Source organism: Aythya fuligula, chromosome 5 (genome assembly GCF_009819795.1).
Source record: "Aythya fuligula isolate bAytFul2 chromosome 5, bAytFul2.pri, whole genome shotgun sequence".
NCBI classification, from domain to species: Eukaryota; Metazoa; Chordata; class Aves; order Anseriformes; family Anatidae; genus Aythya; species Aythya fuligula.
The window spans coordinates 6,872,873-6,895,133 of record NC_045563.1 but is presented as its reverse complement, the minus strand read 5'-3'; the positions used below and the strand labels follow the sequence as shown (position 1 = coordinate 6,895,133).

Here is a 22,261-nt window from a genome sequence, read left to right as displayed (position 1 = left end):
TAAAGAGCTCTGCCAGGCTCCCCCCTTGGTCCTAAAAGAGGCCAAAGGAGGTGACAGCCAGGTGTCACCTCGGCCACCTGTCCCCACGACACAAATGCATTTTGCTTCCCCCGTGCTGAGGGGTTGCAGCTCCAGGCTGCGGACCCCAGTGCCTCTGGGCTCAGCTAATCTGAGTGACATCCAGCTCAGTGGTTCTGGGGTGAGGCACTAGCACAGAAAAACGCAGTAATTTCCTGGCTTTCAGCAGGGCCCACTTCAGGAGTGTGAAGTACAGACCATGTCAAATTAGCAAAGCCTTGGCTTTTCTTTTGCAGAAGGCAGCAGCAGCAGTCATGGGCAATTATATTCTGTGCAGGGAGATAGCCTCTGGATAGAGACGTTTTGAACAGAGAGGAGAAAAGGGAGAAATAAAAAAAAACAAGAGTAGGCTGAGGGAAAAGAAAGGGAGATGAGGATGGTTTTCAGTGAAATGCAGGTGTTTGGAGAGGAAAATTAAAAACCACTGCTGTGGGTTTTGTTGTTATCAATCTGGTCTTTACAGACAGCTGGCAGGGTAGTTGTTGGAGTTACCTCAATGCTCTCCTGACCACGTATTCACTGCTGTGTGGGACATGGGAGCATGGCCAGGCTGCAGGCAGCCACCAGCCCTGCTGCATCCCCGGCCACCTCCAGCTGGGCACAAGCTGTCTGGGGAGAGGAGGTTGCTCAAAGTATGAATCACGGCCATGGCCTAAGAGCAGGGAAAAATTGCATAGAGGATGTTTTCCCCACCCCAGATGTTTCCAAGGCCCCAAGCATGTTGGCCTGGCACAGAGGAGCACAGTGGGATGGGAGACCAGTAGGGGAACCAAGCATCTTCCCCAGGACACAGCTTGGGGACACAGCCTTGTCACTTGCCAGAGGTGCCACACTGCCCGCCAGGGAGAGAAAGGCACAAACAAAGCAATGCAACCCACCTTCCAACCCTTCATTTAGAAAATGTGGCTTCAACACAATCTAATTACTTACTTTTTCAAATTAAGGGCAACTTCTCTTGCATTTCTTCGTTGTCCCCTGTGGCTTGCCTGAGAGAGCTGCTCCATGAGGGTAGGCACTAATGAAGAGGAGCTGCCAAATGAGTGTATGTGTTGCTGCATCTAGGTCAGAGAGTCAGATGAAAGTATCTTCCATGTTTCCCTGCTTTTTTTTTTTTTTTTTTTAAACTGGGCTTCTAATAAACATGTTAACTTTCAAAATTATTATAAGCAGCTGAATCTATCAGCAGCGCACAAGAATATTACTTAGGGCATTTGAAAGCTCTCTAATGAAGCTTTGAAGTCCAGCTCATCCCAGATTCATGTGGGGAAGGAGATGTAGCTACAGTCCTCTGCCAGCTTCTGAAGATGTGAGACTTGAAAGCAACTATTTCTTTGCAAATGTGGACAGGTGTGAGAAGCCTCTCTTAAAGAAAATCGATACTGAAATATGGGTACTCAAACGGATACTTCAAAATCCACACCTCACTGTCACAGTGTTTTGTTTGTGTATCGCAGTGGCTTTCTTTTACTTTTGTACCAACACTGTCCCTACACAGCCCATATTTGCATCTTATCATGTGCTCCTTTTCAACTTAGTACCATCAGCCAGAGAGACAGAGAGTTTCCCTATCCTGCCTCAGTCCCACATTTAAGAAAACGGAAAAAAACTTTTTGTAAAAAAGGACCAAAGATTATTTGGGAGTAACATGCATAAAATCAACAGAAAGGTTTTAATTCTGCGGATCCTTCCACAGCTCGAGGCTCGGATTCCTTTTTTCCTTTTGCTACAGAGAGATTTTGAAGGGTGAAATAGAAGCAGCACCAAGTGCCTTCCTCCACATATTAGACATAAAAGCTGTTGTGCTGCCGTGTGAAGGCACACGACACGGCACATGGGGAACGTAATTGCACCCTCCAGCCACTGCTACAACAATAAGCAGAGCTAAAAAGTAGTCCACACATTTGGATTTTCCAGCCTCTGGAAGGCTGCGTGCATTGAGTTAAATTTACGGCCATGCAGTCTCTGCTGAATTGCTGTTTCATTTTGATCTGTACTAAAGACAGCAAAGGAGCAGCTATGAGTGTGAGTAATGGGTAGGAGCGTATTGGTGTGTATCACTGTATTTGGGTTCTTGCTTGCTTGCTTTCTTCTCTTTGTTCAGTTTCTTTCTTTCTGGCATTGTCGGGGTAATTTTAGTTCTTCAGGGCTATATCTTCTGCATCAAAAACACAGGTAAAAAACACTTTAAATCTATACCTTTAAGAAAGTGTGTGTATGTATGTATGTATGTACACCATCTATGCAGTGGCAGAGGTCACAGTGCTTTGATCAGCTCCATTTGAATTCACTGTAAGAAACTGAGACAGGGAGGAAGGAAAAATGCCTGATTACCCTTAGGAACTTTTCTGTTTTCCCATCTTCAATAACATTTGCCATACTGTTGTATTTGATGTCCTGTGATTGACTGTTTTGGATTTATCCCCCTTAGATCATCTTCCGGAAAATCAGCGATGTCAAGAAGGAGGAAGAGGAGCGCCTGCGCCAGAAGAACGAGGTGACGCTGAGCATCCCTGTGGACCACCCCGTGCGGAAACTCTTCCAGAAATTCAAACAGCAAAAGGAGATGCGTAATCAAGGCTCAACCCACATCGATCCAGAAAGGAACCAGCTTCAAGTGGAAAGCCGGAGCGTGCAGAACGGGGCCTCCATCACGGGCACCAGTGTGGTCACCGTGTCTCAGATCACCCCCATCCAGACGTCCCTGGCTTATGTGAAAACCAGCGAGGCTGTGAAGCAGAACAACAGGGATGCAATGGAGCTCAAGCCCAATGGAAATGGAGACCAGAAATGTCTCAAAGTGAACAGCCCCATGCGGATGAAAAACGGGAATGGGAAAGGGTGGCTTCGGCTGAAGAACACGATGGGGACCCATGAGGAGAAGAAGGAAGACTGGAACAACGTCACAAAGGCTGAGTCGATGGGGCTGCTCTCGGAGGACCCCAAGTGCAACGACTCGGAAAATGGTGTAAATAAAAACCCACTGAGGAAAACAGACTCTTGTGACAGTGGAATAACAAAAAGTGACCTTCGCTTGGATAAAGCCGGTGAGACTCGCAGCCCCCTGGAGCACAGCCCCATTCAGGCTGATGCTAGGCATCCTTTCTACCCTATTCCTGAGCAGGCCTTACAAACCACGCTGCAGGAAGTCAAGCACGAACTCAAAGAAGATATCCAGCTGCTAAGCAGCAGGATGGCTGCCCTTGAGAAGCAGGTGGCAGAAATTTTAAAAATATTGTCTGAAAAGAACGTACCCCAGGTCTCTTCCCCCAAGTCTCATTTATCACCCCAGCGGCCCCCCCAGATACCCTGCCAGGATATTTTTAGTGTTTCAAGGCCTGCATCACCTGAATCAGAAAAAGATGAAATCCACTTTTAGCATATACCTATGTGTATATATGTATACAGTATATATGCAGAGGTGTATATATACCTTTATACATATATATGTGTGTGTATAAGGTAAATATATATACATATATATTTTCACTTGCATCCAATATGACTTGAACACACCAAGGATTTTGATATGTAAATATTTGCATGTCCAGCTGGATTCTGGCCTGCCAAAGAAAACAATTATTAACATAGATATTGCTTGTATAATATGCAGTTGACTGCATGCACACTTTACATTTATTTATAATCTCTATTATGTAATAAAAGAATGACTTTTGTTTAACAAAGGCAATGTACTATTTAAAGAATCAGGGTCTAACCTGCCAATATTGCCATGACAGTTTTGATCTCAGGCTGGGTGAATTGAGCTTTTACTTCCTCACTGTCTTTTCTGCCGAGTTAGACAGTAGGTTAACACAACGTGGCCAACACGTTCAGACTCCAAGTCATACTGTTTCCTCGTATCATTCCATTACAATATACTGTATATTTGGTGATAAATTCCCCTACTCCTCTTGAAGGGAGGGCTCAGCTCAGTCGCCAGGGAAGGGCACCGTGTTGGGTGCTGGGGTAGATCACTGGAATTGATTCGTGTGGGTGTGTGCATGCACAGCCTTTTCTTTTGAGTATCCTCCTGCTCTTTTAACATCGTAAGTAAGACATAGTAGCAGTGATTTATGTAAGGAAATTAAACAAACAGAACATCTCTCAGCTGCACGTGCTGTGTATTTGGGGGTAATGCCTTTCTCAAAAGCCTCCTTTTTATGGATGATATTTTTACTGAACTGTTAGCGTGACATTATGCAGAATCTCTTTGCAGCACTTAGCGACAGTGTCCGCTTCTGTCAGTATCTTCATTAGGATGTCCCGTTTTTTGCAGAGCTGAGGTTGCTCTCTGGCTGTCCCCCCCATTGCCCCTGGCAGAAAAACTTTGCACGAGATCTGAGCAAGGGAGAGAGCAATTGTGCTTCAGCTCCTCAGGAGCTGTGTGAGCAGATTTGGAAGCCTGAAGTTAAAAGGCTGCAGTTAATCCCCCTCCACTCTTTTCTGAGGCTGTTTATCAGTCTGAAACTACCTTTGAGAAAGAGAAAATTACCAGTCAGGATGTGAAGTTGGTGATGGTGAATTTCCCTTTAGCCTGAGGCATTCGACGGCGATGTTTGGGTGGGAGAGTGTTTTGTGGAGATGAAGTCCTTCCTCAGGTGCTGCCTGCTGCTCTTGCCATGGCATTTGAAGGTTTTAGTGGCTGGGGTGTTGTGATCCAAGTGCCAGCTTGCAGTGCCCACACAACCAGTTGTTGGGAACATGAGGTCTGTGTTGGGTGCTCTGGTCCTCTTCTTGGCTGGCTCCCATCAGCATCTCCCCCTCCTGAACCGTGGTCCTATTTCCACCAGCTAGGCTGGTGCATCACCCCTCACGATGGCTGTGCAGGACTGCAGCAAGATGGGCTTTTGCATAGGCCCCTGATTCTTCTGTTCTTGGAAGCTGAGATTTTGGACTCTGCCTGGGCCTGCACTTGAGTGTGGTGGGTTATTTACTTCTCCATTTGCAGTGAGTGAGAATCCAGGCACACATTTCTCATGGCAGAAATGGCCATTGTGGCTTCAGAGTCAATGCTGGTACAGCTGGAGGCTGGCACAGCAGAGTTCAATGGCTCCTACGGAGAAGGATATCCCCACCACACTTCAGTGGCCTCTGGCATCAAGGTCCCATGTCTTCAAAAGTGCCTCGAGTAAAACATATTTGTACAACAAGGCATTGCTATCAATCAGGTAAACAGAACAGATGTTTATAATTAGTGGGCATCTTTACCAGACATCAATGCCAGACATTTCACTTCATATTAGGAAACTAAGCTACACTAAATAAATTCCTGAGAAACCAAAAAATAAAAATAAAAATCAAACAACAAAAACAGCAACGTCTGTAGTAGTGGCAATTAGTAACCTGCATCTTAGGGTGATTGTATCGCCTACTGTGAAATCCAATCCCCTAAACTCCCAAAAGATCACAAGAAAGCCAAAGAAGTCATTGCTTCTGTTCTGTCAGTTCGTGGAGGGAAAACAGTGATCTTTCCAATTTGCTGTTCCTTTTGGGCCCATTTCTGCCTTTCTTCCAGTCCCTTTCTCCAGGAAATTATAGGCGAAAAAATAAGAATAAAAGTCACCAAAAGGGACAACTCTTCCCAAAGACGGGCGGTGAGGCTGCCTGCTCATTATAGCTTTCTGCAGCTGCAGTTGCCACTGTCAAATTAGGCAGCTGTGCTTTGCAGCTGTTCTTCTGACAGGAATACAAATCTGCAAGCACACAGCCCTGCTGTGGTCTACAGGGACAACTGCAGAACAGCAAAACCTTCGGGGTCCTGCTCTAAACCCTACCCAGGGTCTCTGAAAGAGTCGGAGGTTGCAGGGTTAAGGAGTCGCAGGGTTGCTGCAGGCTGCTGGAGTATGCACGGACCTTGTGGGTATAAATTAAGTGCCAAGTTTTGAAGATTTGACTGTTCTTGCCTGTCTCGGGTCGCTGGCTCAGACACTAGCAGCTCAACCCTCTGCCCAGTCAATTGCTGAGCCCTGCAGGCTCTCTGGGCTGGGGTTGGTGAAGTTCCTTGGTGCAGGACTGTGCCATGAGGTGGTGCTGCAAAAGAGCCAGGGGGGTGGTGGGGTGACTGTTAGACAGTTTTAGCCTTAATGGCATTCCTCTGCCTTTGTGAAGGACTTTCTTTATTTCTTTCTCTGTGACTGATGTTAATTCTAGATAGAACTGCATGGCATGCAAAGGGATCTCTGTTTAGCTTCACCTTGCCAGTCAGGTGTAACTTTGTGCCACCTTACAATGTGAGAACATGTAACAGGATTCATCTGAGCTGGAAAATTATTCAAGTCCAGAACATTTATTGCGGTTCAAGTGCAACTGTACTGGTTAAAATGCGTACTGGCTAAAAGCTCTAAATAATGTAAAATAGCAAGTTCATGAAACAAACACAGCATTTCCAGGCTTGCTGGTCCTGGTGCTGCTTTGATGCTGGTGTTGTCTCTCGCAAGGTCAGTGGGACCAGCTGGGGCCTGGCACCAGGCAGCAGTGGGATCACTGGGATGGTGTCTTGCAAACAAACACAATGAAATTGCACTGCAGATGGGCTCCCCTTGCCTCTGTGTGCTGGGGGTGCAGCTGGAGGCCCAATTTGCACGATCAACTCTGGTGGCTACTGCTCTGAAAATTTGGCTTGTACAATTCTGAAGCGCTTTGCCTCCAAAATTTCATTACACGTTGTTTCATGGAGTTGTTGCCAGGGCACTCACAGCTTTCCCCTGTCCTCGTGGCTGTGCATGATGCGATCAAGCGTGCTGCCGGCTGGGGCAATCCTTCTCTGCCAAAGAAGCAGGAGTCCTCGTGGTGCGGTTCAGGCTTGACTGAAAGCAACCACCCACAGCTGTAAGTGCAGTAGGGGAAGAAATGCACCTCTTCCAGCTGAGCCAGCGCTGAAGCAGCTATGTGCCGCGTGGACGGAGCTCTCGGCTGCATGCTTCCCTTTCCCTTAGGAGCTGCGTGCCATGACAGATGTTCCTGCCACCTCTGGTAACGTGGTCGTAGCACTTACCTTGTGCACCGTGTGTTCAAAGCATTTTACCCACACACAAGTGGATTTTATCTTTCTGGACAAGATACAGATAGAAATAAAATGTGTACATAAAATTAAACACTTTCCGGAGCAAGCGAACTAGAGTACCTTGAATAGCATTTTTGTGTAATATTACCTATGTGAGATAGAACAACACTTCAGGATAATAGCTGAAAAAAATAACTATTTTAGTGAAGATATAGAAGGGAAATATCCCTCAGTTCTTCTGATTTTGCATTTTTAAGTCCTGTTTTCCATCTTTCTGTCTTTGCCACGGGACAGGGGTTAGAGCAGAGCTGACTTTGGAAGTGACAAACTTAAGCTTTGCCAACTTTTCTTTCCCCTGTTCTGCAGAAGTAGCACAACTGTAGGGACGTGGTGCTACTGGCACTGAAGTTTGGGCTCATTGCTAGCTCCAAATTCAGTCCTCATTTTACCACCGTGCAGAAGGCAACCCTGTTACACAGGTGTGAACTGAAGCTTGGATCTGATGAACATATTGGACCTTAAGGTGTATTTTGGATTCCAGGACAATTTTAGAGAACTGGCAGCTGCAGAAATAATGTTGCACTATTTGCAAGCCACGGGCAGTCACTCTGGAAGTAACTGAGACCACTAAGCAGACATCATCATTTGCACGGGTCAGAAAACAGATACTGTGATTACAAAATAGCTTGGAGGCTTTTGGGGGAAAAGACATCCTGAACTGAAGGGAAAAAAAAAAAAAAGCCAAAGTTTTCATATGCAATTTGTGAGTGAGGAGGAGGATGTGGGATATATCATGGTGACTTGATGCTTTTTTACTTGGATTTTGAGCATTTAGAAAACTCAAACCTATCTTTTTGGATGTCAGAACTGGACAGATGATTGTTTGTTAGAATAAATATTTTTTTTTAAGCGAGGTGGCATCAAAGTGATACCTGTTTAAAACAAAAATGCATTCAAATGCCATTTTGCATTTTGCTAGAGAAGAGAGTTTTAACAGATGTTATCATAGTTTTTAACAGGCTGTATCTAAAGGCTTTATTCAACTCTTTTTTTTTTTTTTTTTTTTTGGTAACAAGAGCATCTCTGTGTACACATATCTTCAGATCTATAGGATCTGTAGTGCTTTATAGTCTTGCTGCTGACATACTTGTTAGAGAACTGGGGTTCCTTTGGAGAAAAGCATCTCTTCGTGGTAGCCTGCGCTCCATGACTCTCCAATCCTGAGCTGCAACCAGAGCTGTGGGTATCAAACAGCAGCAGTTTACATTTTTCTTGGCACTTCTGCATCTACACTGATTTTCTTCAGGAACTTTAAGGACGGAAATAGAAAAGTTGACACTGTCAGTTTTCCTAGATCGCCCCAGTCCTTCACCTGTGTCTGTGCTGCCAGACCAGCACATTCCTGTGGAGCCCACGGGGAAGAAAGGTTTGATCAGGCTGGATTTCCACGTCTGACAACAGTCTTTCTGATTTCCCCCTCCATTTTTTCAAGCAGCTAACAGTACCTCTAAATGTTTTCACTGTTTTTAATATGCTATAGTGTATTTCAAAATGAAGTTAATTCTTAAAGCAGATTGCTGGATGGAGACAAGAAGTCCACATTACTTTTGGCAGAAAAGCAAGGCATTTTTTTACTGACATCAAGATATTGTATAAAGATCAGCTTTGTGATACTTAACAAATGACAAACAAAATAAAATCATCCTTACTGAGGGTGCATTTAGTCGTACAGAAAATTGACCTTGTGTTTCACTGTGGGACAAGAAGGCAGATATTGATTTTGAACACTCAAATGATGCAGCCATTCAAAAAGGGCTTGCCCAGGCCACAATAAATATATTAAATTAATTTATTATGTTATGTTAATCAGCCTTTTGTTGCAAGGCAGGTGAAGCCAGGCATCTGGGGCAATATTCTCACAAACTTTTCTATCCATCGTCTGTAAAGATAAGTGTGTTTCATGATTTTCTGCTTGGAGATGTAAGCTTGCTTGGCCCACAGTCTGAGACTGTTGGTGTACACCAACTCTGCATCTGGCTGTCCTCCATGAATATGTCAATTAGCCATAATTAAAAGCCCTATAAAAAGGACTTTGTATTAGGTTGGGCTCAGCCACCCCAGTGACATGACAGTATGTTATCAGGCCCAGAGCAATTCAGACCAAGTAGTGGCAGACTACATATTTCTGCCTGCCTGCGAAGGATCTGTACACACATCTTGTGTGTATGTACCTGCTCGTTTGGAATGGGGACTCAGAGTTGTCTCATTCAAGACAGGTGTTTTGGGCAGATGGGATAAATTGTGCTCCGGATGTGTCAGTCTCTCATCATTTATTGTAGACTAACCACTTTAGATTAGACACTTGATTTGTAGACTGCTGGAGGGTAAGTGAAGTGAATCCAACCTGATCCAACTCAAGCCTGATCCTGTTTGTATAAAAAGGTGCCCTGAAAAAGCACCACTTACCATCTTCCCAGCACAAGAGCACTTTCTACAGGTGTGACCAGCACGGGGAAGATTGAAATTTCTCAGCATGAAGCCCGAAACAAAGTATGCAACTCCTAAACTGCTTAAGACAGCTCCCTAAGGACACTGAGATGCTCAGTTCTTGGCCTGTGATGACCAGATTTTTAACTTTTTACCCCAATGCCATGGCATGGTAGTCCAGGGTGCCCCGCTTTCACAAGTATATGGCAACCATGATGCTCTTGCACAATGGCAAGGCATGGACAGGAATCACCCCTCACCTTCTGGACAGTGAAAGGCTGCCACCTATTTGGGATGTTTGGCTTTTATGGGACATCAAGGATGTCAGGAGTCTCATAGCTGAGCTGTGTCGTGCTGTGGAAAGAGGCCAAGGCTTGGCAATGTCCAGCGAAGGGAAAAATGTGGTGGAGATCTTCCAAAGTTTTAGCAGAGAGCTTCCAAGGTGGAGAATGACCAGCCATCAGGTGATTGCCCAGACTGCAGCAGAGCCCTGGCTCTGAGCTGGGCAGCGGGAGGGGAGAAGAAAGGACATGAAGAACGAGGGTCCAAAATAGGTAGCAAAATTCCACTGAAGTCAGTATTTACTAGTCTCTGTACAGTTGCCATTTGTGGTTCATAATTTGTTTATATGTGGATATAGAGAGAGATGACAGTAGGGGAAAGCGGAGGATTCAGGGGAGGCTTGCCAGAGCCCTGTTGGAAGGGGGCAAACGTTGTCTGGACTGTGCAGCATCACAGTGAATGGACCTGTCCTTGACGTTGGCCTTGCTTTGAGCAGGGGCTTGGACCACAGGATTGCCAAAAAGTCTCTTCTGAGCTGTGGTGTTGTATCGTTTGGTGCTTCTGGAGGTTTTAATCGCACAAACAGGAGGTGAAATGTGAAGGTTCTTAGTTACGTCTCGTTATTTTCTGGTTTTCGATTTAAATACTGAGGAATGTGTTAACAATTTTCAAGCTAAAGAATGTTTGTAAGAGCTGATGCTCATCAAGCAAACACCAGAGAAATTTGGCATAGTCTAAAACTGTGGCAGATAAATGAATTAAGCCCTTCACTGGTATCAGCTAACATCCACACTCGGTGCCAAAGGCTGAGAAAAATGTCTCGGTGACCATGCAGTTTCTGGAAGCGGTGGGCTAACACAGACACATCAGCAACACCCACTCCCTCTTTCAGCCTCTTCCCCAGCCCAGAGAAAGGTGATTACAGTGTCTGACAATGCCGTAAAAATCAATAGCATTTGAGCTGGTTTTCAGAGTTGCACTGGCAGAGATGCACACCCAAGGTTATAGTGAACGTGTGAAGGGCAGTGGCAAGGGGGTTCTCCTAAGCAGCTGGATCTGGGGGTTGTTCTTACCCCTCCGGGTTCAGCCTGCTCCTCTCACTGTCAGTGTGTGGACACCATTGCTCAAACAGGCTGGGTTTGTCCACAGGGTCTGGGTGCATCTTTGGCCCATGCACATCCCTGCAGTCTGCTCCAGCCCCACTCCCAGACTCATCCCTTGTTTCCCTAGGGTAATATTACAGCCACATTCCAAGGTTTACTCCTGGCCCTGTTAGATTTAACTGGAAAACTATTTTTTAGACTCTAACCTCCTGCATGTCCATGATGGCTCACAGGGTTACTCAAAAAATTCTTTCCAAATGGTGGCTTGTTAGCAAATCCCCAAATAAATCAGGAATACCAGGGCAAGCCTTCTACCAGTCTCAGTGCATTATTTTATTAAAGAAACCTTTTTTTTTTTTTTTTTTTAATGTATATATTTTTGGCTCTTCTGTGCTATCCTGAATATTGTAGTGTCCCATAAGGATAGCAAGGACTAGAACATTTGTGTTTTTTATTGAGTCCTGTTAATTATAAGAGAAACTCAAATGAGACATTAGCTGCAGAGTCAATCCAGCATCTGCCATGTGTGACTGTTTTCTGTTTTCTTCCTCCAATTACACCTTAGGTGAAGTTCAGCACCAGTGGCACTTGGAACTGGTGCCCCGTAGCACTAGTAAGAGTCTTCTTCATTTACCGCAGCAGACCCAAGGGCTCTGCTCAACGTTTCCATATGTGTTACACCAGGACACTCAGGCGCTTTCCTGTCCTGGGCTCTGTTTCAGAAGAATTTCCCGAGTTGTTGCACCTCATCTGTCTGCCATCATTTGGTTTTCCTAGAGAAAAAAAAAAAAAAAAAAAAAGTTGTGCTGGCATCCAGCTCCTCCAGCTGGTGGGGGAGAAGAGTGGTGGTTCCATACGCTGTGCTTTTGGGATGATATCTGGGAATCCAGCAGCATTCGAGGCTGCTGTCAGGACCATTAATCCGGGGTCACAGTTCAGTTAGTAAATTGGGTGTATTACCCAAGCTCTCATGGAAAATGTGTTTGTTTTTGTGTTGTGTTTTTTTTTATTTTATTTTATTTTCTCTAAAGCAAAACAAAATTTGTGCTCTGCTTTTAATTAGTCCTCTGGTGTCCCTGCAGGATTAATTACTGCCGCCTTCACTTGTATCATCAAATGTTGTTTGGACACAGCTTCTTTTTGCTTTTTTCTTTTCTTCCTTTTTTTTTTTTTTTTTTTTTTTTTTGGTATAATTAGGAGACCAGGCATTAAAACAAGCTCTGTTTGGTGGTACCTAAAAATTACAGATCTGAAACCTCACCTAAATGGGTAGCTTACACCTGTCCTTTGAATACCAAAAACACCACTGCATGTTCAAATCTCATGGCTTTGGGATCACCAGCACATCAGTGTTTGAAATGCTGTGAATGTGTTAAAGTCCTTCTGAAACCAAGAGCAAAAGTGTATTTTTGTATTTTTGTTCTTCCGTGATGTGGCTCTTAGGAAAGGACTGTGGGTGCAAGGATGCGAAGGCTCCTTCCAGCTCTTGCTACTGCTGGTGGATGCTCTGTAGGTCCCCAGCCTTGTTTTTTGACTTAAGAGAAGGGCCGAGTGCCACCAACTGCATAATTCTATCAAGTGGTAAATTCAATTTATCGAGGGGGAGAGGCAGCAGCTCACAATAAGGCATGTTTTGAGCTTTAAAAATCTGCCTTGTGGGAATTGGGCAAGCTACCAGAAAGACAATAAAGGATTTATCTGGCAAAGCATGCCAAAGGAACGCTAAACACGCGAGCGGGAGAATTTATTGATACCAATGAAAAAGCTCATTAGCGTTAAAGTGCAGAGCAACTCTGTAAATGTACCTTTCAACTGTCCCAATAAAATCCCTGTACTCAGATGAGGGGAGCTGAGGCTTTGTTGCTGTGCCGTGCAGAATCTGCTAATCAGCTTTCCCAGAAAATTTCGCACACAGAATGACTCCCCAAATGGAGTAGTTAGCCCTGTTTTACTAGCGTAGACAAATTCCACAAATAACCTCAACCTACTTCCCCTGCCACTAGTCTGACAGTGATTCAGAGATGTTCCTGCAGATGGTACCGTGGTGGTTCTTGTAGGCAGGTTTGTTCCCTTCCTCGCTTGTCACTGGTGGTCGATTATTTGTTCTTCTAGAAATCTGGGGCCCCGTAAGGGAGGTGGGAGCCAACAGGAAACCTGCAGCTCGCAGGGGTGCAGTGGAGATGAGGATTCACCACATTTTTAAGGAAAACATCCCAGTAGTAAAAATATTGCTCGTGCTCTCCTTTTTTTTCTATTTCTTTCTTTCTTTTTCCCTCCTCCCTACCTTGACCCTTTTCTTTTTTTTTTTCTTGCCTTGATTATAGGGCTATCTGTCAACTTGTAGCAATGAGAAGATTGAATAAGTTATGCTGCCCCAGCAGATTTAATGAGATAATTATCTGTTTTGCTATTTGTGTTCAGAAGAAATAATGTGCTAATAGGAGCTGCAGTCAGGGCTGATTTGTTAATGTCCTGCTTAAATACCAGCCGGTGGCCCAGTGGCTCAGCAAAGTGGCCTCAGCAGCTGTTCTAAATGGTGCTCCTCGTTTGGGAGGTAAATATTTTGAGGCTTCAAGCATCCCGTGTAAGAATTCTTATTAAGGTCAATGGAAATCTTTCTGTTACTTTCTCTAACTCCAAGCCAGGTTTGAAGCACCGAGGCGGGGAGTTGTGGTGTGGGCTGAGTTTTCCGAAAACCAAGAACTGCTGGTACCAGAATTTTAATTTCAGGCCATTGCTAAATGGAAATAGGTCCAAGTTTCCATGCCCTACAAAATGCTGCATGCCAAATGCAGGCAGAAGTGGCGAGGATGTGTTTGAAGCTTGGGACAGCTAGGTAAATTGCCATAAAATCAGCTGAACCGATCAGGGAGAGGGCACTTTTTAATTAATTCATATTTGAATACAAATTCTCGATGTCTGAACTGTCAGTAATCTCCATCCAAATTAACTGCTCAAAATTCATGACTGTCTAAAATAGCCTCGCACATGCCAGGTATGTAGATCAGCTGTGCAAACTCTCTCTGGGGAGAAGCCCAGATAAAAATAAAGTTATTATTTCTGCCACAGAGGGGGACGATGACAAAGGCAGGAGGTTGTTCACCAGGTGCTGGGAGGCTTTGAATCCTGCCCAGCCCCCTTTGTATCCAGCGCTGCTGGCTCAAAGTGGTCCAAAGTGCTCAATTTTGGGGTCCTGGTGTGTTTCCTCGTGTCTAGCCACATCTGGAGTGGAGCAGAGCATCATGCAAGGGAGGGGTAGGACCTCATGAAGTGTGGCCCCCTCCCCAAACCAGGCTTTGAAAGGTGAATTCCCGGTTCCAGGAGATGCCACGGGAGTTTTGGCACAGATTTTAGGATTCCTCCCCTGCCTCCTCCATCCTTTTGAAATGCTTATGAGTTCCCACTCATATTTAGGCAACTAGTCATACTAGGCTCTTAAAGGAAGAAAGATCTGGGGAACAGGTACTGGGAGGAGAGGGGGACAAGGGGTGGGCACGTTTCTTTGTCTCTGCACACCCCCAGCTCCCAAATGGTGTCTGGCGACAGCATCCACGTAAGGCTCGCTCAGGCTGTTCTCCCCTTTGGTGGCAGGTGGAGACTTTTCTAACTAACCACTGTCATCACAGAGGACCTCACTACCATCAAGACACTGTACTCTCTTTCTAGCTTCTTTCCCTGTAGGCTTCCCCCCTCCCCTTGGATGACAGCTGAGAACTAAACTGAGCCAGGAGCTGCTACACCACGCACCTGCATGGGGAAAAAGGCAGAACCCAAAAACCATCCCAGCCCAGCCTCGCCAGGCACCCCATGGTCCCTGCTGAGTGCCCATCCCAGCCAAAACCTGCCTTCCCCATCTCCTCCTGTGCTGAAATGCAGCCACATGGCCAAGATGTGTTTTTTTTTCCTGTCCCTGGGAGCTGTGCATTGCCAGCCCAGTGCTCACTGGCTCGCTCAGCACCCCTGGGCACCCAGCAGGGCCATCCTTCAATGCTAATCCCTGGTTTGTGTGAATGCCTCCATTCAAGTTAACAGGACTTTCTTCTGAGTGAGGATTAGTCAGAGGGGCATCACGGGCTTTAAAACCTCCTTTTACAGAGCAACTGCAGCTTTTGAATGTATGTGATTCACAGACACTGGACTGAGGGGAGAAATATTTTGGGAAAACTCTTCCTTTTTTTTTGCAAGGGAGAAATCGGGGGAAAAGGTTATTGCTCGGATAATTATTATTATTTGTTTTTTTGTTGTTGTTGTTGTTACTACTTGCTGCTCTTTGTACACTAGCCAATGCAAACAGCATTCATGTTACCGACGAGACTTTTGAACAGCCCAGCTCTCTTTTTTGCTGTTGTTAATATACTGAGGATTTGGGGGGATTTTAAATGCCTCTGCCTTTCAGGATTATTTCTACAAAAGCAATTAAGAACTGTATTTTGACAGCAGAAAGCTTATAAAAACCTAGAGAAAAAAAAAAATATTAAAGCACCTGAAACTGAATAGCTGTAAAATGAATGCACCTCTGCTACCATATCTGAAACCCGTGCAGCGATCACGAGCAGCATGAAGGAAGAAGGCCCATCTCCCTCCCTGCTGGACACCTCACATCAGCCCACACGGAGCGGATGCTGCCCTGCCCGAGGAGGAAGGTGTGGGACGTGGCTGCCCCAGCACCGCCATGGGCAGTCGGCCAAACTGGGTGAAGCCGCAGCAAGTTTCTCGTTGCACTTTTCTGTTTTGCCGAATTTCAACGTCAAGGAAAACGTGGGTCACTTTAAAAGCATTGGCAGACAACTGTTTCTAACCCAAAGGATTATGGGTTTTAGCACAATGAACTGTACTTCTTCAGGGAGGATCAACTTTGATTTTTTTTTTTCCACACGTCTTTATTTACATGTGGCTATATTTTCATTGATACAGAATAAAAAGTGCATTTTATTGACCTTGTCTTCTTGTGTTGCTGCTTCTCATGGGCTCTGGCACCACAAAAGCAAGAGCTCCAGTTTTCCTGACCAAAGCAGAACATGGTTTGTTGGGGTTAATGAGCAAAATGCAATCTTATTTTTAGGAGGCTTGGGGGTGGGGGGGGTGACACATAGATCTGTTAGAAGAGAGTTTGAGTATGGAACAAGAGGTACAATGCTTGGCCTTCCTCCTCACTAGACTGAAGGCAATAGGAAATAAATCAAACTGAGCTGGGCACAGATCTCATCCATAAAATTTTGTAGCATTTAATTCTCCCCCCACCACCATAGCAAACTGGGAGGAAGAGTGAATACTTTATCTAGATGGATAACAACTATTTTCTTGTAGCCTTTTGCTCATAAAATATCCCATTAAGATTAGGGTAAATGCATAACTTTGCTATGTTAACTCCATGCCAAATGAAAAACGGAGGTAGGGAGGAAAGGATAGAGGCAGTGTTTCTCTTGGAAATGGCATGTTCCAAGGACTTTGGAGACATCCGAAGAATAAGAAACACATCTCTGTGTTTCTTACCTCATCAGCTTTGTCACAAGTGGTGGTCCCCGTAGGGCCACTTGTGACAAGGTGCCAGGGATATTTCTGACACAGCATTGCTCATGTGTTCTTGAAACCACGGCTGCTTTGGCACTCTTCAGCCTGGAGAACGAGGCAAGTGGAAATCAGTGAAGATTTTTTTTCTGTTCCCTGCAATGGCTTTGACCCAGATCCTACAGGCTTTGCCTCAGCCAGGGACAATACCAGGGTGTGAGAGGGGAAATTTTGGCTGTGACAGACAGTGGAAGGGATTCAGTCTGAGGGTAAAGCATCCTAGTCTAGCTGTCCACAGGTTTTGTCGTCCATATGAACAATCTCTCTGGGGAGAAAATGGTTCCTCTTTATGATGAAAAACACCCGTCGCTGACCTTTTCTCTTTTCCTTGACACGCTGAGCTTAGTCTGAGCATTCTCAGCTGTGCCAACAAGACCAAAGCTCAGCATAAGAGAGAGAGGACAGCCCACAACCTCCATGGCAGGCTCTGTGGGAGAGGCCATAATTTTCATCGCTGAAAAATGATGGAACCCGCTCCCGCTGCTCGTCTTTTGTTGTAATTAGGGCTGGCTCTCACCAGATGGGAAGCTGGCAGCGGCAGAGCAGTGGCATTTCCAAGTGGGTGTTTGGGACTGTGTCGAGGGCGTGCTTCCCAGCCCCAGGAACGGGGAGCTGCCAGGAGATGAGGGGAGAGCTGATGTCTTTGCAGGAGCTTGTTTGTTTGTCTGACGGCACTGGTTGCTCATGCAGCTGTGCCTGGGCAGGCAGCTTCTGTCCTTATCTCTGGGGCTGGTCCTCACCAGCATTCCAGTCTCCTTGCACCCCAGACAGGGCTCAGTGTAAACCCTACAAGCAGCAAGGATGCAGGATTAGACCTGGGCTCAGTCCCCAGCACTGCTGAGACCCAGGGGAGATGAAGCACCCAAGTCGCTTAGCAGATTGATTTACCTGTGCTTATTACCTCTGCCAAAACGAGCCCTGGGAGCCAGGGAAACAAGTTAATATATATGCACATCTCATTTGCTTTGCGCACGCACCATTCAGCACACTGGGCTGAAGATTTATTCTCCAGGGCTGTTGTTCCCAGTAATTTAGGATCCAGCTATAAAAAATGCGTGCAAGCAACAGGGGCCAGGAGCACAGGGCAGGGATCGAGGCTCAGCGCAGCCTGGCTCCATCAGCACACACCAGCACACACTTGGCTTCTTACAAATCTTCTGCTATAATTTGTCCACTGTGATGTTATGTGGAAGGGACTGAGGCTAAAATGATTGTCTTACACCTCTGATTAGGCAAAGTAATGAAGACAGAGTGAGCAAGCTCTTTAATGCTGGAAATCCTTCAGCGGCTAACTTTGCTGCATGGAAATAAAACATCTGCTCCCTTCAGAGCACAAATTGTGCCAGGCTTCAAAAGCTATCCGAGTGTGTTAAGTGGAAGCTTAGAAAATGGATAAAGAGAGGTATGCCACTGATGTCAGCTACTGTGGAGGCCAGTTCAATGACTGCCTGCAGGTGGAGCGTGCAAAGCATTTGGGCAACGTGGGGCAAAGATGTTGAAAAAGCCACACTGAGCTTGCACAGAGCAATAAGCCTCTGCAAACACCTCTGTGGCAGCACTGCTGAGTGCTTTTCACTGCCAGCACCAGCAGCTGCTCAGCAGCCTCTGCCACGACTTTCTGGAGGTGCCCTTCTGCCCTTGGTTAGGCAGAAAGACAGAGAAAAGTCCTGATTGCCCAGCCCAGATGTGGGAGATGGAGCTTTGCTTTTCAAACCACTCATCAATGACTTCTATTCATAACCACTTCTCTTTGAAGGCTGCCAAACAAGCAAGTAGAAATATATACTTATGGAATTAAACATCAATAAATTGTGCTATATAAAGAATTAGTAAATAAAGACACTAGCAAAATATCTGCAATAATAACTTCTATGCCATCAAAAATGGACATGCAGAATCCTGCAGGTGAAATGGAAAGTAGTTAAGAGACATCACACAGGTCCCTCAAGAGCAACATATCCACTATATATATATATATATACACATACACACACTATATATATATATACATACATTATATAGAGAGAATATATATATATTATCTCCATCCAGGCTCCTGCAGGCTCGGCTCCCTCCGAACAGCTCCCACCACTGACAGCAGGACTTTTAAATATCCATAAGAGACAGATATTTAAAGAGATCCCAAACCTGAACTCTCTCGAGAAATCTGATTGCTTCAGATTTTCAGAGGGTCTAAAATAAGGATGACGGTACCTGAAACCAGGCAGACTGCTGCTTCAGGAAGGCTCATCTCTTGCTCGCAGGAAGGAAAAGCAACCTTAGGAGACACCAACAATTTATGGAGCAGCTCACAGAAACCCACCATCAAATAGACCTATGCTCAGCTCAGGCCAAAGCTGGCCATGTTAGCCTGGTGCTGTGCTGGAAGTAGCACGTCCTGGTTCTTGGCAATGCCCCTTAATTTAGCTGCAGAGCTGCCTGTTCTGTCCAGATCACATTTGGACTGATGCTGGTGGTACCCAGTTAGCTCCGTACCACCCCCAGCTCCCTGTTCCCAGAAGGGTAGCACAGCAAGTCCCAGTCCACTGGCTTTTTTTCTGTTCAGATGGCCTGGATAAGCCAAGGAGGCCTTATGGAGACAGAGATTGCTTCTACTCTAACTGCTCTGAATAAACTCAGTGGTGATTCAGAGTATCCGAACATGTTCTCTTTTAGGAGCTCTTTCCCACTGCACTAACCAAAACAAAGTGTTGGCAGTGATTTCAGGCATTTCGGGTGTTACAAACAGCTGTGTATTCACATAAACCCAAATCCAGGCAATTTGCATAAGACTGGTTGCTCGGTACTAGAGATGAACTGGTCTGGCTGGGAAAGCCAGGACTAGTAACAACCTGCATCTATTGTAAATGACGTTCCCAAAAGGGCAGATAAGTACCCAACTCTCACTAACTTTGAAAGCTTCCCACGTGGCATAGATATCTGTAGGGAACTGGCAGTTTATGCGGAGCACATGAAAGCTTTGTTTCTCATTAGACCAGCCCAACTTAAATTGTTATTTTAAAATACATTTCCCCTGAAAGGGTTAGAAAGTAAAGTCTGTGGCAGGCTAAACATTGCAGCAAAAGGTCTGCATGTCGCCTTTCCTATTGGCGTGGTAGAAAGCACGGCTGCATCAGCTGGAAACTGGCCACTGAGCCATCGAGGTGCCCTTCCTGATAACCAGCAAAGCGTGTCCCACCTGAGTAAAACCACCACAAGGGCACGTGAAGAGCCCTCAAGGGCAGGGGCGGGCAGCACATCACCAGGCATTTTTGAAACATCTCTGGAGCAAAGCCTGGTGTGTGCTCTGTGGGAGCTGCCGTTGATTGGCAGGAAGATGGACTAGCCGCTTTAATAAACCTCTTCCATCTCTCGCCTCTGTAATTCTGTGACATTTTCTCCAGGAAAGTAACGTGCTTCCAAATTAATCTGATTGCAGTGGAGTGGCCTGTCGCCAGCCCCTGGAGAGAGCAGGGCTTCGCTGGCAGTGGAGGAGGAGGGCGATGGTGCAGCCCAGCAGACAGCAGGGGAGAGCACTGCCCCATGGCACGGGAACCCTCTGAGAGGCCACCAGGTCTGCTATAAATTAACAGGGAATGAGGAAAGGATGGGGAAGGAGATAAACTGAATCAAGTTATTGCCAGATAGGTAAATAAAGTGTGGGCAAGAAACAAAGGGAGATGAGAAGTGGATGGACAGACTCGATGGATTAATCAATCTTGCCATCTGCTTGAAAGCAGACATCAGGCTGACAGTGCTAATCAGTGACACAGACACTACTCGAAGAGCAGCACACCGGTGTGCAAGATCTATGGCTGCAGCACAGAGGCTATTCCACACAGGAGGAGAATTTCACAGCATTTGTCTGCTTTTCAGGTATTTATGTGTTGTAACACCCAAAAATGCAGCTCCGCCACGCCACAACTTGGCAGCACCCTGCAGCAGAGACAGAAGGTACCCGTGGGACCTGCTGTGGAGAGCTGGATGGACACAGCACCACTGCCTGGCCGCTTTTACCACATTTATTCCATCCATTTGCTGAGATGGGAATTGAAGAAGCATAATTCCATCCTTGTCATCCAGTTTCTTATATTCTTCCATTCAGATATTATAAATTACTGGATTCTCTTGGGATTGCAGAGAATATTCATTAGAAATAATTTTCCACTGAAACAGAACAGTGAAAAATGTCATCCCAAGGTTTCATTGGTGGGGGAAGGTCAAAGGGTTTGGAAAAATCCACAGCCTCTCAGAAGTAGCTCAGCCTGCTGTGATTTTCCAAACTTTCTCAGAAGGGCTCTGCTTCGTGCTCAGGACACCAAACTTCCTTCTCCAGCAGCAGTTTTTTGGACTGGGATCCTGGGATCAATGGGTATAAGCAGACACTTTGAATCCCATTTCTGGTTGATGATATGATAACACAGAAACATTTCATTTATCTGAAATGCCCCCATCCTCCTTATCTTCTATTTACTTTGTGAAGCAGAGCCAGGAGCTGCAGTGGTTTCCTCCAGCCAATAGATCACCCGCCCGTTGTCTTTCCCCTTCTTTCTAAAGATTAAAAAAATGCTACCCCAGTCTTGCAGTGTAATTTTTTAACTGCAAATATAATCAGCTTTTCTGAGTGAAAAATGAAAAATTTTTCCAAGACATGTGCCATCTTCTGCATTCCAGTAAGAGAAAAGGACTGGCCCAGTGTAGACCCATTCCTAACAAACCTACAGCTTTAAAAGGTAGGGAAATTTCATCCAGGGAGTGAATGAAGGTGTTACAGCTTTACAGACTCGATTTTTCCTTAGTAGGCTGATGTTCCTCTACCTTCCCTTTTCCCTTTCTCTTTTCTTCCTCTCTTCCTTTCCCTTTCCCTTTCCCTTTCCCTTTCCCTTTTTTCTTTTTTCTTTTTTCTTTTTTTTTTTCTTTTTTTCTTTTTCCCTTTTCCTTTTCTTTATGCTTTGAGCTCCATCAAGAAATGCAGTCCTTTGTTCTGGCCTGTTTGACCCGCAGTTTCGAGGTTCGCTTTTCATTTTGGCCAGACGCATTTCTAACTGTATCAGAAAGAGGAAAAAAAAAAAAAAAAAAAAAAGAGGGAACCCAAGGTATCAGTATCGATCGTGACAGTAAATATACACTAGTAGTCTAGCACACTCTGTATTTCCAGATAAGCTTGTTTAAAACAATGAAAACAAAAGAAAACAAACAAAAAAATCCCAACCTGTTAGAACTTGACAGAACTAACCCCTCACCCTATGGTATTTGCTAATGAACTCCATGCAGTGAAAAATGTGTAAGAATGTTTTATGTCGCTTTTTGGGGAGGGTGATGAATTATTACCAAGTAATGTAATAAGCAAGCCTGAAAATGGGTTGTGGTGGGTGGTAGCTTTTTATTATTTTTTTTTCCTGCTAAATCATACCATAAATGTTTCCCTCAGCAGGTGCAGACGCACATCATTTCTTTCGGGATTTTATAACCATGACAACCAGTTTTAAAGGAACCTTTTCAGTTTCCACAGTTTAAATTAGAAGTGCATCAAAAAGGAGGATTGTAAAATGAGCAGAAGTAAGCTACTATTCCCACATCTTCTTAAGAAGAGTAGAGGGTTACAGTTTTGCCTTTGTTATTATATACAAATATGATGCAATGTAAAATAAAGCTTCTGTACCAACTTTTACTTTAAAAATCATTTTAAAAGCAAAGTTTGTTCCCTTGCTAAAAAGCATTCATTTTAAAGATGATGAAA

General features: G+C 45.1%; 1 protein-coding gene across 1 annotated transcript in view; it reads left to right on the top strand.

Annotated features, from left to right (window-relative positions):
• KCNH5 (potassium voltage-gated channel subfamily H member 5) overlaps positions 1–3,454 on the top strand; it is a 153,210-nt gene extending 149,756 nt beyond the window's left edge. The window contains exon 11 of the mRNA XM_032189293.1: positions 2,507–3,454. Coding sequence (XP_032045184.1) covers positions 2,507–3,454 — 948 coding nt within the window. The remainder of the gene's footprint in view (positions 1–2,506) is intronic.
• Positions 3,455–22,261: the final 18,807 nt, after the last annotated feature.